The following is a 20,205-nucleotide window of genomic DNA, read 5'->3' on the forward strand; positions in this document are numbered from 1 at the left end:
TTTCCGCATCTATAATTGTCATATTGACTTGATTGGAAAAATTTAGAAACCAGGTTACTATTCTATGGAGTTTCTTGCGACTCTTAAAACTTAACATAATTCTTATGGTTTGGATGAGTTCCTGGCATCCTTCTCTTTGATACATTAGTGTTGTATGTGGTTACTTGACAATTGACAAGTAAATCACACTTCCGTTACTACTAGAGAGAATGATTGATTTGGAGAGAGGTTCGATGTAAAGAAGATTTTGAACTACATTTGCAAATTCAACAAGACATTTATGTCAAGCATTAAGCCATTCGAGCGATATAATTTAGAAAATATTGGTATTTGGACGAGAAAACAAGATCATCATTAGAAAAACAATAGTGTTCTTAAGTGAATTGCGGTTATTAGTGTAAGAAACCGAACAATCAATTGAAACAAAATCAATCAAACAACGGTGAACTTGGAATTTCTTTTCATTAGATGCGATTGGGAGGTATAACAAATATTTTATGAGGACAAGGTATTTTTGTGTATAAATAACACTGAAAAAATCTTTTTATAAAAGGTGGCTAACCCCTATTCTCCTAGTGTAGATTCGTCCATGTTGATCAAACTTAAATGTCCCTTGTTGATTATATATCATACCCCTAAAACATTACATTAATACGAATTTTTAGTTGTCTTCTCATTTTATCTTACTATTACTATTACTATTATTATATTATTTTAAAAAGGTTTTTATGAAAAATTAAGAATTTTTATTAACTAAAAATGACACACACTGTTTTTTAAAAAACATATTAAAAAGTTTTAATAAAAATAAATTGTTTTTCTAATAAAAGATAATTTATAAAATTAAACATACACTTTATGTAAACCAAAAGTAAATTTAAAACGTTGTTTGAAAAGAAAATGTTTTCTGGAAAATAAGAAAGTTTTTACATATATTTTGTTAATAAAAGAACAAAAACAGCAGTTTTATAAAAAGAAACATAGAAAAACACTTTGTCTAAAAGAATTAACAGAAAATTACTTTCTCTAAAAAATTTAAAATCCATTTTTAAAATAAATTTAAGACAATATTAATAATAATAATAATAATAATAATAAAATCAATGATGATAATAATAATAATAAAAAAAAAACAAAAATGACCAAATAAAAAAGGTTTGAATTATATTGATATGATAAGAAAACTTGAAGGTGCAGTTGATATGAAAAATAAAGGAACAATCCATTAAAAATCCCTAATTGGTCAAAGAAATAAAAAAAAAACTCATAATATTAAAACTACCACACTTGCAAGCAAACAAGAAGGTATGATTTGTAGATTTCTCAAATCTTTTCTCCACTTTTATGATTTATCCCATCAAATAAACAAATGATTTTAATCTTTTTGTTGTGCTTTTTTAATTTATTTTTATTTCTTGTAAATATGTAAAATATTATTCAATTTTAAAATTACATATGTTTTATGATACAGTGTTTTCTTCTGTACATAAATGTCATAACGTATGAAGTTAATATTGCTTTCTCGTTATATCATAACCATTGTTTATATTCTTGAATGATAAAATAAGTCAAAGAGTAGAAGATGATAACTTGAAATGATTTGATTTAACTTGGAGCTTTTGATTAATATTGATATAAATCATTTCTAGTATATCAATTAAGTTGAATTAAATCAATTACAATGTAATTAAACTAGTAAGAATGGATTAGTATTGCAGCAAAGTAATTTGTGTGCTTTAAGGTCCGTATGCACACTATGTGTTTGTAAGAAATTTGGAAATTTTGTTACTCTATACTAAATTATATAGTGGAATCCTTCCTAATGAGCCAATGATTAAATGAATGTAGTTAAAATGTGAATCTAAGTTAAGCTTTTTTAGTGGATAAATTAATCATAATGATAATATTGGGATATGAGGATTGAAGTCGTTGCACAATGTAATGATGTATACTAAATGTAGTGTATTGACACGCAAATTATCAATGTATGTTGACTTCAGGAAGTCAATGGTCCGGAGAACGAGTTCATGATTCAATCCATCATATGGGCGAATGTGGATCATATAGATCAATTTTGTTAAATTGGATGATTAAACTATGCTTTTGAGTTATGTGTCGTAAGTCACAAAAGATATAGTGTGATACTTATTTGTGTGATTATTTGAAAGCTATGTTTGGATATGAATCTAAGTTGTATATTGGATTTCATTGTGGCTGTTGCTAAGCTATAGGAATACATCATGTTGGATGTCTTTATGTGTCTCAAAAAGTTTGCCATTTGAATCACAAGGTGTCTTATGATCCATCATGTTGTCAAAAACTACAAGAATGATTAGATGGATAATGAACATGCTTTGTTGGGATAAATGGCTATTCAACAAAAAAAATGTTATATATATGTTTCATGACTTCATTGACTTGAGTACTATTGTGTTGTTTAAATGGGGATGAGTTGTATAATAAGTTTATGCAAGTTAATATATTGGGACTTAAAACTTCTTTTGGGGGTGTGAAGAAACACTAAGTGACCCGGTGCAGATTATAGATAATCTGGGGGTTAAGTAATGTTTCCCACGAGAATGAGGTCCAACAGAGACGGTTGTTCTTCAGGGGACCTGCAAAACAAACACCGTAAGCTCGTCACTGAGAAGGGGGGGGGGGGGTTCCTCCTTGTGACCACCCTCCGGCGTGAGAATCAGACTAGGTTGCTCTGAATATAAGTGTATATTGAGAGATTGCTAGATAACAGGATAGCAGATGATCTTACCATTCCAAGATGTTGGAGTATTTATAGCCGAAGGTAGGTTTCCTAGAAGGTACAGCCGGCTGAATAGTATTCCTGTTCTACCAACAGTGGACTATGCACAGGCCATACTGGTTGGTGGATAGGTTACGGCCAACAGTAACTATGTCGGCTGCACTATTCCTCCAACTGTAGATTATGCACGTCCTACCTACTGTGGATTATACGCAGGCCATGCTGGTTGGTGAATAGGTTACGGCCAACAGTAACACTATTTCACCAACTGTAGGCTGCGCACGCCCTGCAGTAAGGGTTGGTGAGTAGGCAGCGGCTAATAGTGACAAACAGTACTAGAGGGTGCTCCTCCTCGTACTGTTGTCGGTGAGCTGTCACCCTGTGATTGGCTCATGGGCTGTTCTGATCAGATTGTCTGTCCTATCCATACCTTGGTAGGTATAGTACAGATCTTTCAGAATCATACGGACTGGCTCACTTTGGCGGGATTGTTCCCGCCTTGCTCATTCCTTCATGTGACTACTGAAGTATCTATTGTCTTGTGCGTGTAGCCCTGCTGTCTGCGGGTAGCCTTCCCTGATGGCTTGTATCCGCAACTGCGGGAACAGGCGGGGTACTTCACCATTGGGAGGCTTTCCCTGCGTGTACAGCTTGCGTACTGCGCGTAAGGTTCTATGAGCATGGTGGGTCCTGCGGAAGCAGATGGCCTTTGCGCAGACGTCCCTGTTCAAGGTGAGTCTTGCGGGACCAACTGGGCTCTGCTGGGACCTACCTCTTCAAGTCCCCCCAGTCCAATGTTCTTCTCATGAATGTTTAATAAAGTGAGGTGAACTTTTGGACTTTGAGCAAGGGGTTTTGAAAAGGGTTTTTAGTTTTGAGGTTCTCCGTGGGGATTCTTCCCGCGGGTTTCCTAATGTCACTTTGCAAAAATTCCCGATTTTTTTGCTTGATCTTTGGGTATGATGCGGGTAGGTATGTAACCTTCTCGCAAGGCAGGAACGTTGAGTCTTACTTGTATATAGTCTCCATGAGGTTCTGGTGGTTTTCAACATAGTGATCAATTATGCTAAGACCACCAATTCCATTACGGAGTTTCAAACAATATAATTCTCGACGTTCCCGTTATGCGGGGATATTATTCCTCTATCCGCAAGCATTGCCTAGAAGATCCTTCTTGGTTTCAATTCTTTGCGGGTGCTAGGTATGTGAAGGGTTTTGCCTTAACACTGTACCCGCACCTGTCTTATAGTTACTTGATTGCCAAGGTATTCTTGGCTTCAATTCCCTGCGGGTGCTAGGTATGTGAAGGGTTTTGCCTTAACACTGTACCCGCATCCGGCTTATGGTTACTTGGTTGCCAAGGTATTCTTGGCTTCAATTCCCTGCGGGTGCTAGGTATGTGAAGGATTTTGCCTTAACACTGTACCCGCATCCGGCTTATGGTTACTTGGTTGCCAAGGTAAGGGGTGTTTTCCCGCTTACTTTTGAATCTTTTTTGAATTTTGAATTTCAAAATTCGAAGAGTTGGTAGAAAGATAGGAACAGTCCAAACGTCTGAAACGTCGTGCGACGGTTTCTTCTGACTGTGTCAGGACGTGCAGGAAGTTATGGTGACGTGACATTATATGGTCATTCCAGTCTCTTTTTCAGGCGCGTGGGCGCGATTTTTCGGGCGCGTGGCCGCGAAATTACTGGCACACGTCATGTCAACAGCTGTTGCCAGCCTGCTTTTTGCCACGTGTCATAGTTTCATTGCACCCTCGATTTCTCTCTCCTCCGCATTAAATTCACCGCATTAATTGCGATTAGTATATAAAGGGGGAGAGGCCTCTTTGTAATCCACACTTTCACCTCTCTTCTTCTTCTTAGTGATTTCCGGCAAATACTCCCCTTTTCAGGCAAGCATTTTCCCGAAATCACTTTCTTTCTGCAAAATGTCTTCTCGTGATGCTGAAGCTGTAGCCGACGATAGGAGTACTACTGGCGAGTGCCAGTGTGCTCTACCTGTCGATCAGTACCAGTACATCGTCAGGAAGTTCATGCTTGAGTCTCTCGAGCCTGAGTTTCCTGAATCCCACCAGACTGTGTACGATGCCCCCAGTGGCAAGATCGGGGTATATGCTGCATTCTTTGTTTATGGGAACCTTAGGTTCCCATTGACAAAGTTTGTGTACCGTGTCCTGGAGAGGCACGGTGTGCACCTGACCGAGGTGCATCCGATGGCGATTGCCAAGGTCCGGCACTTCGAGTGGGTGTGCCGGATTCTGGGTATTGAGCCCTACGTGGACCGCCTGATGACCTTCTATACTTGGAGGTGCGTCCAGGGGTGGTACACCCTGACAACCCGTATTAAGGGTTTGAAGATCTGCGTGACCGAGCGCAGTCTCCGATCGTGGAAGCGGGAGTTCTTCTACATCTCTGCCCGCGCCATCCCCATTGCCATGAAGTTCAAGAAGGGTCAAGCGCTTCCGAGCCTTCACGCTTCCAGCTACCAGGAGGCGGAATGGTTCGCGAAGATATCCCGGGTCCAATCTCCGGTTTACCGGTTTGCGGAGTCCGGGATGGTGCTGCTGGGGATGAGCCGGGTATGGAAGGAGGCGTCTCGGTTTCCCATCCTTCTCGAATATGGTTTGAACTCTATTCCTTATGGTATGTCTTGTCTTTCTTGCTGATATTAGTTTATTTTCTAACTGTTTCTTTTCTTTCAGAGGGGAATAATTTGGAGTCGCTCCTGTTCCCGCGGGAAGCTGACGGTCCCGTGCGGGTGGGCACTCGTGCTCTGGACGACAATGAGTTGCCCATCCTGGAGCAAACGGCGGATCGGTTTGTGGAGGTCTATCCGCCGGGCCAAGAGATCCTGAGCCACCGGCGGCCAGGTAAGGCGATATTCTATCCTCAACCCCTCAATGCTGTACCTGCTGCTGGAAATCCTTACATCCTGTCTTCTTCTGAGGAATCCGCAGATGGTCCTCCCCTTGTGCGGAAGAAGAAGGCTGCCGGAGGGAAGGGAAAGGAGAAGGTGGCCTCCACGGCTGATCCGGTGCTTCTATCTGACACCGAGTCAGATAGTGAAGAGGTGGCGGGGAACCCTGGTGGTGAGAAGACTACTGCTCCGGAGGCTACGACTGTTACCTCCGAAGCACCAATGACGACGACGGTGACCGGCGTCAAGAGACCGGCCCCATCGGGCTTGTCCCCGCCCCTCCGTACATTCAGGCTCAAGAAAACCCGTAAGTACAAACATTCTTTTTGTAGATTTATCATACTTCATAAATTAACACTAATCTTCTTGTGCAGGCGTGGATGTTGACGCATTCCAGGGTGAAGTACCGAGTAGTACCTCTCCGCCGATGACGGTAGGCTCGGTCAGCCTACCTGAGGCGTCGACCCAGGCACCTTCGCCTGCTTCCGCTGGTCCAGTTGCTCAATCTTTTGAGCCAACTGTTCCAGCCGAGATGACGTCACCGCCGGCGGTGAGTGCAATTTTTACAGCATCGTTCACCGAGCCGGCGGTTACTGTTGCTGCTGACTCTTCGGCGGCGTCCGCGGCGGACACCATGCCTCCGCCATCGACTGCGGCGGAAACCATGCCGCCACCGGCCTCGACGGCTGGACCTTCAGGTACGCGCGGGACTTCTCGCCGATCTTTGTTACCTTCCCATCTGCCTGACCTTTTGGATGGATTTCCCTTAGGTTCAGGTGATGGGTTCGGTGGCTATCGGCCTGTGATCGACCCTACAGGTGCGTAGGGTTCTTTTGTCCTTTATGTAATTTTTATCATCTTTTCCTAACTGCTTTGTTTATTTTGCAGTGTCGGATTCCAATGAAGTGTATGTTCCAAGATGGAACATACGCCGAGGAACAACCCTTCGTACCCCTGTGGAGTGCGTGGACTGGGCTCGCCACGCTGCTCCTCATGGTGCGTTGGGGGAAGCCATGGCTAGCTACCAGGAGGGTAGGCTAACCAATGAGCTTCGGGTTCTCCAGGCCCGGATGCAGCCGCGCGTCGAGCTGCTTTGTCGTGAAAACGACAAGTTGAAAGCAGCTCGCGCCAAGGACGTATCTCAGGCGCGTGCTCTTCGGGAGGAGAACCAACGATTGACCGCAGCTGCTGCGGAGAAGGAGAAGGCTTTCAAGGCCCTCGAGGTTGAAGTTCAAGCGCGACTCGAGGCCCGCTCCAAGGCTGCCCAAGCTGTTAACGAACAGCTTCGGCTGGCTAAGGAGACTGCGAGGAACGCGACTGAGAGGGCTACCAAGGCTGAAGCTGTTGCTGAGCCTTTACGCATGGAGAACGAGGAGCTCAAGGCCCAACTAGAGGCTCTCCAACGTGCTCATGATGCCTTGGCCATGGAAGATGCCAAGAAGCTCCAAGAGATCCTGGACCAAAGGGGCGTGCTTGACCACACCGAGCGGAAGCTTAAGGGCGTTGAAGAGGCTGCTGCAAAGGAAGTGCAACTTGCCAACCTCAATAAAAGCGAAGCCGAACGCGCCTGCACCCAAGCCCTGGTTGCCAAGGAATGGCTTCTTCGAGAAGCGTTGCCTAAGGTATTTTATCTTTACGTCTTCACGCTTTCCTCTGTACATAGAAAAGGTGTTTGACACTTGTATTTTCTTTGTAGGCTGTGCATCGGGTCTTCTCAGAGACATCCTACGACGATGCTATGAGCGCAGCCCTCAACGCTTCTCACGAGGATGGGGAACGGGCTGGCTTCCTGCTTGGTCTAGGGTTCGTTGAGAAAGGCTTCCCGCCTTCCAACTTCCCTTTGTACAATGTTGACACTGAAGCCATATATGACCAAGCAGTAAATCAATATGCTGCCTTCCCGCATCCAGTGGTGGAGAAGGTAAATGAAATTGCTGCTGCTGATGATGGGCTTGCTGTCCTTAGAGCTTTCCTTGAACCGTCACCCTCTGCTGATGGTGCGGGTCCAAGTGGGAGTGGTCCTGAAGCATGATCCAAAAGATCCCTTTCCGCCACTAGCGTAGATATTTGCTCTTGTACTTTTGTATGCGGGTATATACCCAGCAATGTTTGTAATATTCAACTTGATGAAATAAAGAATGTGTTTGTCCTTTTCTTTGTTTATTTTACGCATGTTTACACTTAGCGATTTCTTTAGTACTTAGATAAGTTAACTTTTTGACATGGTAAATTATAAGTTTATTTTTGCTTCCTCTTTCATGATTGTGCGGGTAGGACCGTCACTTGCACTTAGTAGGATGGCTAAACTTACATTTATCCTGCGTGGAAGTTTTCCTTATCTTTTCCTTGAAATTTTCTAAGTGTTCAGAATAAGTTAACCTTTGAACGTGGTAGATGATAGGTTGAAGTTTTGCTTCCTTGTTTGTGATTGTGCGGGTAAGACCGTCACTTGCACTTACAAGGATGGCTAAACTTTACTTACATCTGACCTGCGTGTAGGTTTTCCTTAGAACTTTTTAACATTTTTAGCGTTGTGTTTATGCGGGTTTTGCCGCCTTCCACACGCAATTACTTACTTCTTCACGCATTGGTGCGGTGAATACCGGCACATGGGAAGTTCATAAGTTAAAGGTTAGGCTATCAACACATTGTGTAAGGAGAATCATTTCCATTAGAAGTGGCTCTAGGCCTTTTCTTTACAAGTTTGGAATTGATCTACATATAACATTTGCGTAATTGAGCTCCATTCCATGTTCTTGGGATAGGAGTGCCATCGAGCCTTTCAAGCCGGTATGCGCCTTTTCCCAGGACTTCTTTGATAATGTATGGCCCTTCCCAGACCGGGGCCAGCTTTCCTGGGCGCTCTTGGTTTGAAGCCTCGTTGTTACGCAGTATGTAGTCTCCTTTATTGAAGTTGCAGAGTTTTACCCGCGTGTTGTAGTACTTTTGCATTTGTCGTTTGTAATTTTCTTCAAGCACTGCGGCTAAGTCTCTGCGTTCCTCGGTTAGCATAAGGTCTAACCGTCTTTCCGCATCATTGTCTTCTGGCTGGATCAAGACCCTTGGTGAGGGTAAACCAATTTCGACTGGGATCATGGCTTCAGTGCCATAAGTGAGACTGAACGGGGTTTCCCCCGTACTGGCCTTTTTCAGCGTTCTGTTTGCCCAAAGGACGTGCGGGAGCTCGTCCACCCAGCCGGATCTGTGTTTCAAGAGTCTTTTCTTTATGCCATCGACGATGCTCTTGTTTGCTCTTTCCACCTCACCATTACCTTGCGGGTGTGCCACTGAGGTAAAGGTGTGGGTGATTTGAAGTTCTTTCAGCCACTGCTGTAGCTTCTTGTCAGCAAAGTTGGTGCCGTTATCGCTCACCAGATTCTGTGGAAGTCCAAAACGACAGATAATAAATTCCCAAATAAATTTTTTGATATGTTTTGCGGTTGTTTGGGCTAAAGGTTTTGCTTCTATCCACTTGGTGAAGTAATCGATGGCTACCACTAGGAACTGAACATTTCCTGCTGCTGTGGGAAATGGGCCTGTCACATCGATGGCCCACTTCTGAAATGGCCACGAAGAAGTGACTGGAACAAGTTCGTTCTTCGGGCGATGCGTGTTGGGTGCGTAAAGCTGGCAAGACCTGCATTTTCTAGTGTATGCCAGTGCATCCATATGCATCCCCGGCCAAAAGTATCCCGCATTGTTCAGCTTAGCCACAACAGCGCGGGGTCCTGCGTGGACTCCACAGATGCCCTCGTGTACTTCCCTTAAGAGGTAGTCAGCATCTTGGTTGTTCACGCATCTTAAAAGTGGGCCAAGAAAGTTACGTCTGTAAAGGTTGTCATTGATGAGTTGATAATTCAGTGCTTTACAGCGTAGTTTTCTTGCCTGTGTTTTTGATTCTGGTAGTGTTCCTGCTGCAAGGTAATTTATTATTGGTGTCATCCACGTTTCTGTACCGGTTTGGATGACACAAATTTCCTTGTGCGGGACTGATGGTACTTCGAGGAGTTCAATGCGGATGTCCTTTCCCAAGTGGGTAAAGGCTAGTGATGCAAGCTTGCTTAACGCATCCGCAGATTTGTTTTCGCTGCGCTTGACATGTATGACTTTACAATCATTAAAATCACGCATAAGGGTTTTTGCCTGGGCGAGGTACAGGGCCATTGTGTCGTTCACAGCCGTGTACGTCCCATTCATTTGGTTGGCCACCAGCATGGAATCCACGTGGGCTTCCAAGTTTTTCACTCCCATTTTACGTGCAATTCTCAATCCGGCCAAGAATGCTTCGTATTCGGCTTCGTTATTCGTACTTGGGAAATCCAACCGAATAGCGTAAGTATATTCTTGGCCCGCTGGGTTGGTTAATTTTAGCCTTGCGCCTGAACCCTCGTTGTTGGCTGCTCCATCAGTGTAGAGTCGCCAGATATCGTTGATGTCTTGTGCTGGGGAGGGTTGAGCCTCCTCCTGGCACTCTTTCTCCCGCGTAGCGGGGACTTCTGCAATAAAATCGGCCAGGACCTGGCCTTTTATGGCTGGTCTTGGCTTGTACTTAATTGCATATTCTCCCAATTCAATTGCCCATTTGGCTAGACGTCCCGATAATTCGGGTTTGCCTAGAACGTTTGAGAGTTTGAAGTTGGTGAGAATGGTGATTGGGTGGCCCTGGAAATATCGTCTTAACCTGCGTGAAGCGTGTATAAGTGCTAAGACTAATTTTTCGAGGGTAGAGTACCGGGTTTCTACGTCTGTTAGTACACGGCTAACATAATAGATTGGCATCTGGATGCCTTTTCGTTCTGTTAGCAGTACTGCCCCGGTTGCTCTATCTGTTGCGGAAAGGTATAGGATTAACTCCTCTCCCGCTTGTGGTGCTGTAAGTGTTGGGAGTTCGATCAGGCGTGACCGAATCTCCTGAAAAGCTGCTTCCGCTTCTGGTGTCCAGCGGAAGTGCGTTTTCTTTAAGCAGTTTCTTAATGTTGACACGAAAGGAAACGACTTATCTGCATGGTTTGCCAAAAATCGATTAAGTGCGACTAGTCGTCCATTCAGTGTCTGAGCCTGTTTGATGGTGGTAGGTGATTCCATTTTAACAATGGCTTCGACCTTTTTAGGGTTCGCTCTGAAGCCATCTTTAGTAACAATGACTCCCAAGAACTTCCCTTCTTCCATCCCAAATGAACACTTGCTCGGGTTGAGCTTCATGTTTATCTTTCTGAGCGTGTTGAAAGTTTCTTCAATGTCTTTCAACATCGCTCCTGGCTCGGGGCTTTTGATGACCAAGTCATCCATATAGACTTCCAAGTTTCTCCCGATCTGGGCATGAAACTCTTTGTCCATCAGGCGTTGGTACGTGGACCCTGCATTCTTAAGTCCGAAGGGCATCATTTTATAACAAAATGTACCATCGGGCGTCCGAAACGCGGTTTTGTCCTGGTCATCTACGGCCATGTGGATTTGATGGTACCCCTTATACGCATCCAAGAAGCATTTAAGGCGAAATGGTGCCAACGAATCCACCTTAAGATCAATTTCTGGTAACGGATAACAATCTTTGGGGCATGCTTTGTTCAAATCTTTGAAATATATGCACATGCGCCATTGTTTGTCATTCTTCGGTACCATTACGGGATTTGCAACCCATGTTTGATATCTACTAACGCGTATGATGCCTGCGTCAAGGAGTTCCTTGACTTGGGTTCTACACGCGTTAGTTTGTTCAGGCCCCATTACTCTGCGCTTTTGTACGACTGGCGTAACAGCCGGATCGCACTTGAGCTTATGCTCCGCCTTACTTCGGGGTACACCAGTCATGTCAGCTGGTGTCCACGCAAAGATGTCAGCGTTTTTCTGCAGTACGCGTTTGAGTAAGGTGCGGGTGGGATCAACGATTGTTGGTCCAATGGTAACGGCCTGGTCGGGGTATTTGCCATTGAAGGCCCAACTTTCCGGTTCGGTGATGGTTGGTTTGGCCATTTTTGGTTTGGGTTTAGATGAGACAGATGCGATGCATACCTGGGGAATGCCAGTGATCATCGCTACACCCTCAGCTGTTGGCCATCCCATCATGCCGTGGACTGAAGATACCACGGCGTTGAATCTTGCCATCCCGTCTCTTCCGAATAGGATGTCGTACGTGTGGTGTGGCTTTCTCATCACGACAAAATCCACGTCCTCTGTGCGTGAATGATTCCCATCGGTGAGAGTAACGGGGAAAGATAGGATACCCAGGGGGGTTTCTGTGCTGCCATCAAACCCTTCCATTGAAGCGTAGACCGTTTCCAAGCGTTCTTTGTCTTCATCATCCAGCTTGTCAAAGAACTGCCTGTACATCACCGTCAACGAAGCGCCGTTGTCAACAAGAGTGCGGGAAGTGATGTAATGCCCCAGCTGGCTTTTGATGACGATGGGGCCTTCTTTGCTGGGGCCTCCTGGCACTCGCGGGAAGCGCACCTCAGCTTCCTTCCACGCGCATGGTTCTGTCGCTCGTCTTTTTCTTCCTGCGACTTTGCCATGAACCATGTTGATGCTGATGTCGACGGGCTTTCGTCCGTTACCTCTGTACCGGTTGTCATTTCTTCCTCCCTTCCTGATTGATGCCACGAGATGTGCAAGTCTTCCATCCTTCACAAATGTCTCAACAATATCCTTCAGGGATGTGCACTCTTCAGTACCATGACCCTTTGTCCCGTGGAAATCACAGGATTTGCTCTGATCCGCATTAGGTTTCTGCCGGATCAATGGGGCTTTTGGCCATGGCAATTTCTCCGTGGCAAATATCTCCGTGACGCTCTTGGTGAGTGGCGTCCACCGGTGTTTTCGGTTTGAAGGGTGTGTGTTGTCCCTTCCACCAACAAGAGGGCGAGAGCTGGATGAGGTGTCAAAGTTTACCCTTGACTGCCAAATACCCAGCCGCCTCTTTTTGTTCTGCCGGGCGGTCCTAACGTTGTTCTCCCTTGTCCTCTGCGTGTAGAGGTGAGTACTCTGGGGAAGATCTCTTCCCAGCTGCTTCTCCGTCTCGGCAAAGCGCTTGGCTGCCGTCATGATGGCATCCCATGTGGATGGCATGCCGTCCTTACCCGTTAATGTGCGGATAAGTTCTGGGTACTCGGCGCCCTGGATGAAAGCGGCGCGAACGAGATCTTCACTTACGTTGCCGAGACTCAGTTTCTTGGAGTTGAAGCGGGTGATGAAGTCTAGTAAAGATTCATCCTCCTCTCTCACGCAGTTGAGGATCGTCCACTGCTCTTCAGTATACTTCCTCTGCTGGCTGAAGTGCTGGCTGAACTTATTCTGAAAGTCCACCCAGTCATATATGTGGTGGACCGGTAAACGATCGAACCATGCCCTGGCTGCTCCGACCAGAGTCATCTGGAACATGTAACACCACGTGGGCTCCGTCCAGTTACTGACGGTAGCCCCTGCAATGAACCTGTTCAAATGGTCGTCTGGGTCGGATAGACCATCATAAGTGCCAATGTTGGACATTTGTTTGGCACTTCTTGGGGCAATTGCCTCCGCAATGTCCCTTGCAAATTTCGACTTTCCTGCATTCGTAGCAGTTGGTCTAAAGGTTTTGGAGAAGTCACGCGGGTTTTTCTCCGCATTTGATGGTTTAAAGGCTTCCCCAAAATTCCTCTTTGGCAGGGAGTCCGCTTCCTTACGCTTCCCTTTCGCCTTATGGCGAGGGTTTGCGTCGGTATCGGACTCCTCCCTTTCGTCTGAGTACTCGCCCTCGCTGTTCATAATAAGGTGTTGGCGAGTACTGCCGAATTCGTCAGCCTGTTGAACTGAACGCAAGCGTTCGTCCAACTCAGCTTGGAACTCTTTCTGACGTTCTTCGGCCCACGCCTTCACTTGATCTAGTGTTTGGCGAGGGACCCTCGTACGTTTTTCCAGCTGGGTATCGGTGAACCCCAGTGGAATATTTACTCCACTTGCCCCGGCTTGGGTAGTCGGGGTAGTGTTCGTAAGGATTGTATAACCGCCGGTGTTCCCCCCAGTTGCTGGGGTTGTTACCGGGGTTTCTTGGTCGGTTACTGGCCTTTGGACCGGAGTAACGTTAACCATTTCTTCAGAAAGTTCGAAAAAACTAAATTAGTTCTAGCTTTTATGCACGGATGGCGCCAATGAAGAAACACTAAGTGACCCGGTGCAGATTATAGATAATCTGGGGGTTAAGTAATGTTTCCCACGAGAATGAGGTCCAACAGAGACGGTTGTTCTTCAGGGGACCTGCAAAACAAACACCGTAAGCTCGTAACTGAGAAGGGGGGGTTCCTCCTTGTGACCACCCTCCGGCGTGAGAATCAGACTAGGTTGCTCTGAATATAAGTGTATATTGAGAGATTGCTAGATAACAGGATAGCAGATGATCTTACCATTCCAAGATGTTGGAGTATTTATAGCCGAAGGTAGGTTTCCTAGAAGGTACAGCCGGCTGAATAGTATTCCTGTTCTACCAACAGTGGACTATACACAGGCCATACTGGTTGGTGGATAGGTTACGGCCAACAGTAACTATGTCGGCTGCACTATTCCTCCAACTGTAGATTATGCACGTCCTACCTACTGTGGATTATACGCAGGCCATGCTGGTTGGTGAATAGGTTACGGCCAACAGTAACACTATTTCACCAACTGTAGGCTGCGCACGCCCTGCAGTAAGGGTTAGTGAGTAGGCAGCGGCTAATAGTGACAAACAGTACTAGAGGGTGCTCCTCCTCGTACTGTTGTCGGTGAGCTGTCACCCTGTGATTGGCTCATGGGCTGTTCTGATCAGATTGTCTGTCCTATCCATACCTTGGTAGGTATAGTACAGATCTTTCAGAATCATACAGACTGGCTCACTTTGGCGGGATTGTTCCCGCCTTGCTCATTCCTTCATGTGACTACTGAAGTATCTATTGTCTTGTGCGTGTAGCCCTGCTGTCTGCGGGTAGCCTTCCCTGATGGCTTGTATCCGCAACTGCGGGAACAGGCGGGGTACTTCACCATTGGGAGGCTTTCCCTGCGTGTACAGCTTGCGTACTGCGCGTAAGGTTCTATGAGCATGGTGGGTCCTGCGGAAGCAGATGGCCTTTGCGCAGACGTCCCTGTTCAAGGTGAGTCTTGCGGGACCAACTGGGCTCTGCTGGGACCTACCTCTTCAGGGTGAATTATATTTAGTTTATGTTGTATGTTGAGATTCCTTGGTTGTCGCGGTGCTCACGAATGCAATTGAATGTATTTGAAAGATACACATTTTGAGCTGTATGTGGTATATGTTGCACCCATCGCGTATCATAAGCTTGTAACGCTAGTATATAAGTGTAGCAAAACTCCAGATGATGTTGTCTACAGTACCTTATGCACCAACCAAAATGTGGATCGTTTTGTTCGGGAACACAAGTCCTCAACCACCACCTTTCTCCTTAATCTTTTTTCGTGTATTTTTGTTTATTTAAGGAATTGCACTATAATGGAAACCGATCGAATTCGCGTCAACTCATTGTCTCAACACCTAAGGCCAGCAATGCTTGGGTTTTACCAACCTCTGAGTTTTAATGGCTCAATGCCGCAATGCCGGGACCGACAATGTTCGAGTTTTTCTGACTCATCTCCGTAATGCTTTGGACTGATAACGCTTGGGGTTTACCGTCCGTTTTGTTTTAGTTTTGGCGCTGTTATGATTTACGAACGTAATTGAAACTAACAAAATTTGCGTGGAGTCAATTCCACAATGCCCGGGTTCAGTAATGGTTTTATCAACGCCTGAATTTTACTTGCTCACCAGCGCAATACCCGGGTTTTATTGAGTGAATAAACGACGTTTTTAATATTTTATTTTTATATGCACATCTTTTTATATTTTTATATGTTAGTTTTACGAATGTATTTTTAGGATTTTAACGTTTGGCTACATAAATAGATTCCAACTTAACGTGCCAGATAAAACACTAGTTAGATAATTTAAGAATTAAGTTCCTACCATTTTCCTTCACTTGTAAAAACTAGAGCTACATATCACACTGCTTAATTGAGATCCACAAGTTACATATTATAAACATTTAGAGTAAATCTATATGAATAAAAGTCTTTTATTAAAAGGCTTGATAACAGAACGTTAATAACTTAATACGAGACTGAACGTACCGTAGGCCATAACAAGTTAACAACTTACATAGAACACACAATATATTAATGTTATTGTTATACTTATACCTAAATCTTTTCTTTTTCTCAAGAAAAATAGTGTGAAGGTCAAGGTGATTGATGGCTGCTACATTTTTTAATCTAAATTAAACCCTAGAAATGACATATGCCCCTTCACACAAATGAAGGTGTTAATTTCTTGTCTATAAATACCATGCTGTTTTATTAACATTAACATACAAAAATGGCTCATTCTTCCATGTTTGATAGCATTTTCTATCTATTTCTATTCATCTCTCTTTTCTCCATTGCCAATAATTCCCATGCTAGACAACTTCCAAACTCAAAAACCTCAGACTCTCTAGTCCTAGGTTTAACTAATAGTAGGACCACAATCAAACTACCCAAAGAATCCTTAACCTTAACCTTAAACCTTAAAGTCAAATCCCAAATGTCACAAACTTTTGACAATATGATGGAGCCATTAAGAGAACTCAGGGATGGATACATAATTTCTCTAAACCTAGGCTCACCTCCACAAGTTATTCAAGTGTATATGGATACCGGAAGTGATCTCACTTGGGTACCTTGTGGAAACCTCTCCTTCAATTGCATAGATTGCCAAGACTACACAAATCTTGTGAGCATGTCACGATACTCGCCTTTACATTCATCATCTTGTGTTAGGGATTCTTGCTCCAGCCAGTTTTGTATTGATGTGCATAGCTCCGATAACTCTTATGACCCTTGTAACATTGCGGGTTGCTCGTTAAACACCCTAATTAAGGGCATTTGCTCAAGACCATGCCCTTCATTTGTTTACACATATGGTGAAGGTGTTGTTTCAGGAACCTTAACTAGGGACACCCTAAGAGTCCATGGAAGTATGGACCCTGATGTTACTAGGGAGGTAAGCGATTTCAAATTCGGGTGTGTTGGTTCAACTTATAGGGAGCCTATTGGAATCGCAGGGTTCGGTAAAGGTTCACTTTCTTTACCTTCTCAATTAGGGTTTATCCAAAAGGGTTTCTCTCATTGTTTCTTGGCTTTTAAGTTTGCTAATAACCCTAATGTTTCAAGCCCTTTAGTTGTTGGAGATCTTGCAATCTCTTCAAAGGAACAAATGCAATTCACTCCAATGTTAACGAATCCAATGTACCCGAACTATTATTATATTGGATTAGAGGGCATAAGTTTAGGAACCGGTTCGGGTTCTTTGTTCCAAGTTCCTACAAACTTGAAAGACTTCGATTCGTCAGGCAATGGTGGTATGTTGATAGATTCAGGAACCACATACACTCACTTACCACAACCATTCTACTCTCAACTTTTGTTAGAGCTCGAATCGGTCATAATCCACCCTCGAGCAACCGAAGTTGAGGAGCGGACGGGGTTTGATCTTTGCTATAGGGTTCCATGTCTAAACAACATTACAAATGGTTTGGAACTTATGGATATTGATGACCATCTTCTTCCTTCAATCACATTCCACTTCATGAACAATGTGAGCCTTGTTTTGCCTCAAGGAAATAGCTTTTATGCAATGGGTGCACCACATAACTCAACAATAGTCAAGTGTTTGTTGTTCCAAAGCATGGATGATGAGGAGTATGGACCAGCTGGGGTGTTTGGGAGCTTTCAACAACAAAATGTGGAGGTTGTTTATGATATGGAGAAACATAGAATAGGGTTTCAGCCTATGGATTGTGCATCATCTTCAGCTTTCCAACAACTTCACAAGCCTTGATATATAATTTGCTCTTTAGTTTACTTCTTTGAATGCAAAATGTGTGCTCTTTGTTGGAACCAAAAGATCACCTAGGTAAGAAGGTGAATAATCAATATTGTGTTATATCCTTAATAAAGTGTAAAATATTAAAAGACATTCCAACATCTGAAATGATTCAGAAAACCACATCTTATGTATAAAGTATTTTCCCCTATCATAATACGGAAGAAACTGCTAGATGCATTAAAGCAAACTTTTAGATAAAACCCAATATGAGAGAAAAGTTAAAATATCATAATTAAGTTGTTTTTTAAGTAATACTTATGAATCCCTATTTAGGGAAGGCGGGGGCGTTCTACTCGGACTCCCATTGCGAGTTGAGCGAGTAGGCTAGCACACAGCCGAATTAAACCACTCTCTATCTGTTTTACAACCTCCTATTTTTCTATTAAATGTTTTAATCCGATTCAACTGGTGTTGGTTGCTTTCTAGCTTATCCGATTCTAGTAGTATTTCCCTATTTTCCGACGCATCCAACTTTAGTGGTATTGAATTATATATGTCCAAAGTCGAACTTGAAAATACGGCCAGATCCAAGTAAAGATATATGCCACGTGATCCTGAATTGCCCTTCAACGTACTTATAGGGTATGATATCAACAACATATTCCTCCTTAGCTTTTAAATACTCATAGCAGACGCATAACATTTAAAGGAAACTTCAACCTACAAATTAACCAGCCATCTAAATAGAATAAAAAAACCATAACCGAAATATTAGATTAGATGAACATAACCAATATCTAGACTTAATTAAAGAAAATAATAAAATCAACCAACAATCTAAAATGAAAACCAATATTACTAAGGACCCCTATTGTTAATAAGGTTATACGTTTCGTTTTAATTTTTCACTCTTTATCTGCTTCACAAATGCACTTCCTCATTCCTTAAGGTCCATCAAGAGTCGCTTGTTCGAATTATCGATCCCCTGTGATATCGCATAATCATTGTATATATTATTTGTCCTAAATTGCAAACCCTCTTTATATACACTCTATATATATGTATCTAGGTTAAACTCCAAGAAAAACATAATTACATATATTGTTAAAAGCAAATCTGAACAAATATGAAGTAACTTAACACTTAGAATAAAATGTAAAAATGACACATTAAAAAGAAAAATGCTAGTTGTGTAAACTAAATAAAGATAACTATAGTATTCATGCGTGCATTGGCTTTATGCATGTTTCAGGTGCTTTAGCTTATTAATATATAATATCCCATGAGCTTAAGGTTGGCGATCAGTTGGTTATAAAAAGATGCATACAGCAAGAACTGAAAGTAACTTATGTTTGATAGATATCTTCTTTAATGATGTGTAAAATATTATTTAACTAGATTAGTTGTACCTAGTCATGCAGAAAGCCAGAAAGATTGTACTTGGTTTCCTTATATTATTCATTAATTCAAAGGAAGAATCTTCCTAATCCCGTTGCAGTTTAAATTATATTGTTCATAAGAAAAAAAAATAATACAACTTTTTTATACTTTCCAGGAATAGGGTGTAGTGGATGTGCATATGTGATGACGGGGGTAGCCAAAGAAATAATAAAATGGCTGGAACACATTAACGCTAAAAGGGTTAAAAGGTTAAAAGCTTCATTTCCCGCCCAAACTTATGTAAATAAGTACCCACGTGCTACAGTACGATGTCAAATCACTGTTCACATCCTTGTCCCCTCTGAGCAAGGGACATGCTAAGATAAAGTATTATTATTTTAATCATGGACCAGCGGTCCAAAGCTTCCCGCCCATAAATGTCAACTCTCTATACAAACTGGAGGTAACTTAGTTTGAACACTGGACAAAAGGCTTGGTCACTCATTCTATATAATGAGAACTTAGCCATAAACAAGAGACCCATCAGATCTGGAGCTAACAAATACTCCCTGATCTTCTCTTCTCACTTGAGGAATACACACCTTGCTTATTCCTTTCTTACTTCACAAATATCTTAGCTTCACCAAGAACTTCATCCAAGAACCGATTCCAAATTTCACGGTTCTGGATCTTCGGTGAACTTCAACAATCAACAAACAAACTAGTGAACCTCCTTCTACGTTTTGCAAACGTAGAGGGACACCACGACCTGCGTTAGGTTAACCTGAACCCTTGAAGCCTGTTAGCCTAACCAGTCCATTCACTATCATTGGTCTTATCTTTGTTGTAGCAACAAGTTGGCGCCCACCGTGGGGCTACGCCGCTTACTTTATCTTAAAGACCAGTAGTGTAGCTCCATCACCATGTCAGAAGGTGGATCTCCCGGTTAAGTTAACCAAGTGTCAAGAACACCGACACCAAGCGCCGGCCAAGATACTCCGGCGACGACCTCAATTTTCCACCCCAGGAGGAAATCTGACGGAACCTTTGTTCCTCGAGTTTTCATCTTTTCGAACTCCAACCCCTTCACGATCCGGAGTTCCCTCTCCTCATGCAGGAGTCATGAACACCCCGGAGCGTGTAGACTTAACGATGGAAGGAGTTTCTCGGAATTTCTTGCAACTAAGACACCTTCTTAACCAACACGTGAGCCAAGAAAGAGAAAAGGGATAAGAATTAGGCTGGAGTATGATGAATCGGAGCCCTCGTAGTCGCTCG

At 43.4% G+C, this 20,205-nt stretch overlaps 1 protein-coding gene across 1 annotated transcript; it reads left to right on the forward strand.

Annotated features, from left to right (window-relative positions):
• The first annotated feature begins 15,884 nt into the window (after positions 1-15,884).
• Positions 15,885-17,574, forward strand: LOC143590554 (putative aspartyl protease At4g16563). The gene has a single exon (XM_077071002.1). The coding sequence runs from the start codon at positions 16,057-16,059 to the stop codon at positions 17,557-17,559; it is 1,503 nt and encodes a 500-aa protein (XP_076927117.1). The 5' UTR covers positions 15,885-16,056; the 3' UTR covers positions 17,560-17,574.
• Positions 17,575-20,205: the final 2,631 nt, after the last annotated feature.

Source organism: Bidens hawaiensis, unplaced genomic scaffold, assembly GCF_021521415.1.
Source record: "Bidens hawaiensis isolate Kalapana, Puna unplaced genomic scaffold, B.hawaiensis_p1.1 tig00038657_1, whole genome shotgun sequence".
Lineage (NCBI taxonomy): Eukaryota > Viridiplantae > Streptophyta > Magnoliopsida > Asterales > Asteraceae > Bidens > Bidens hawaiensis.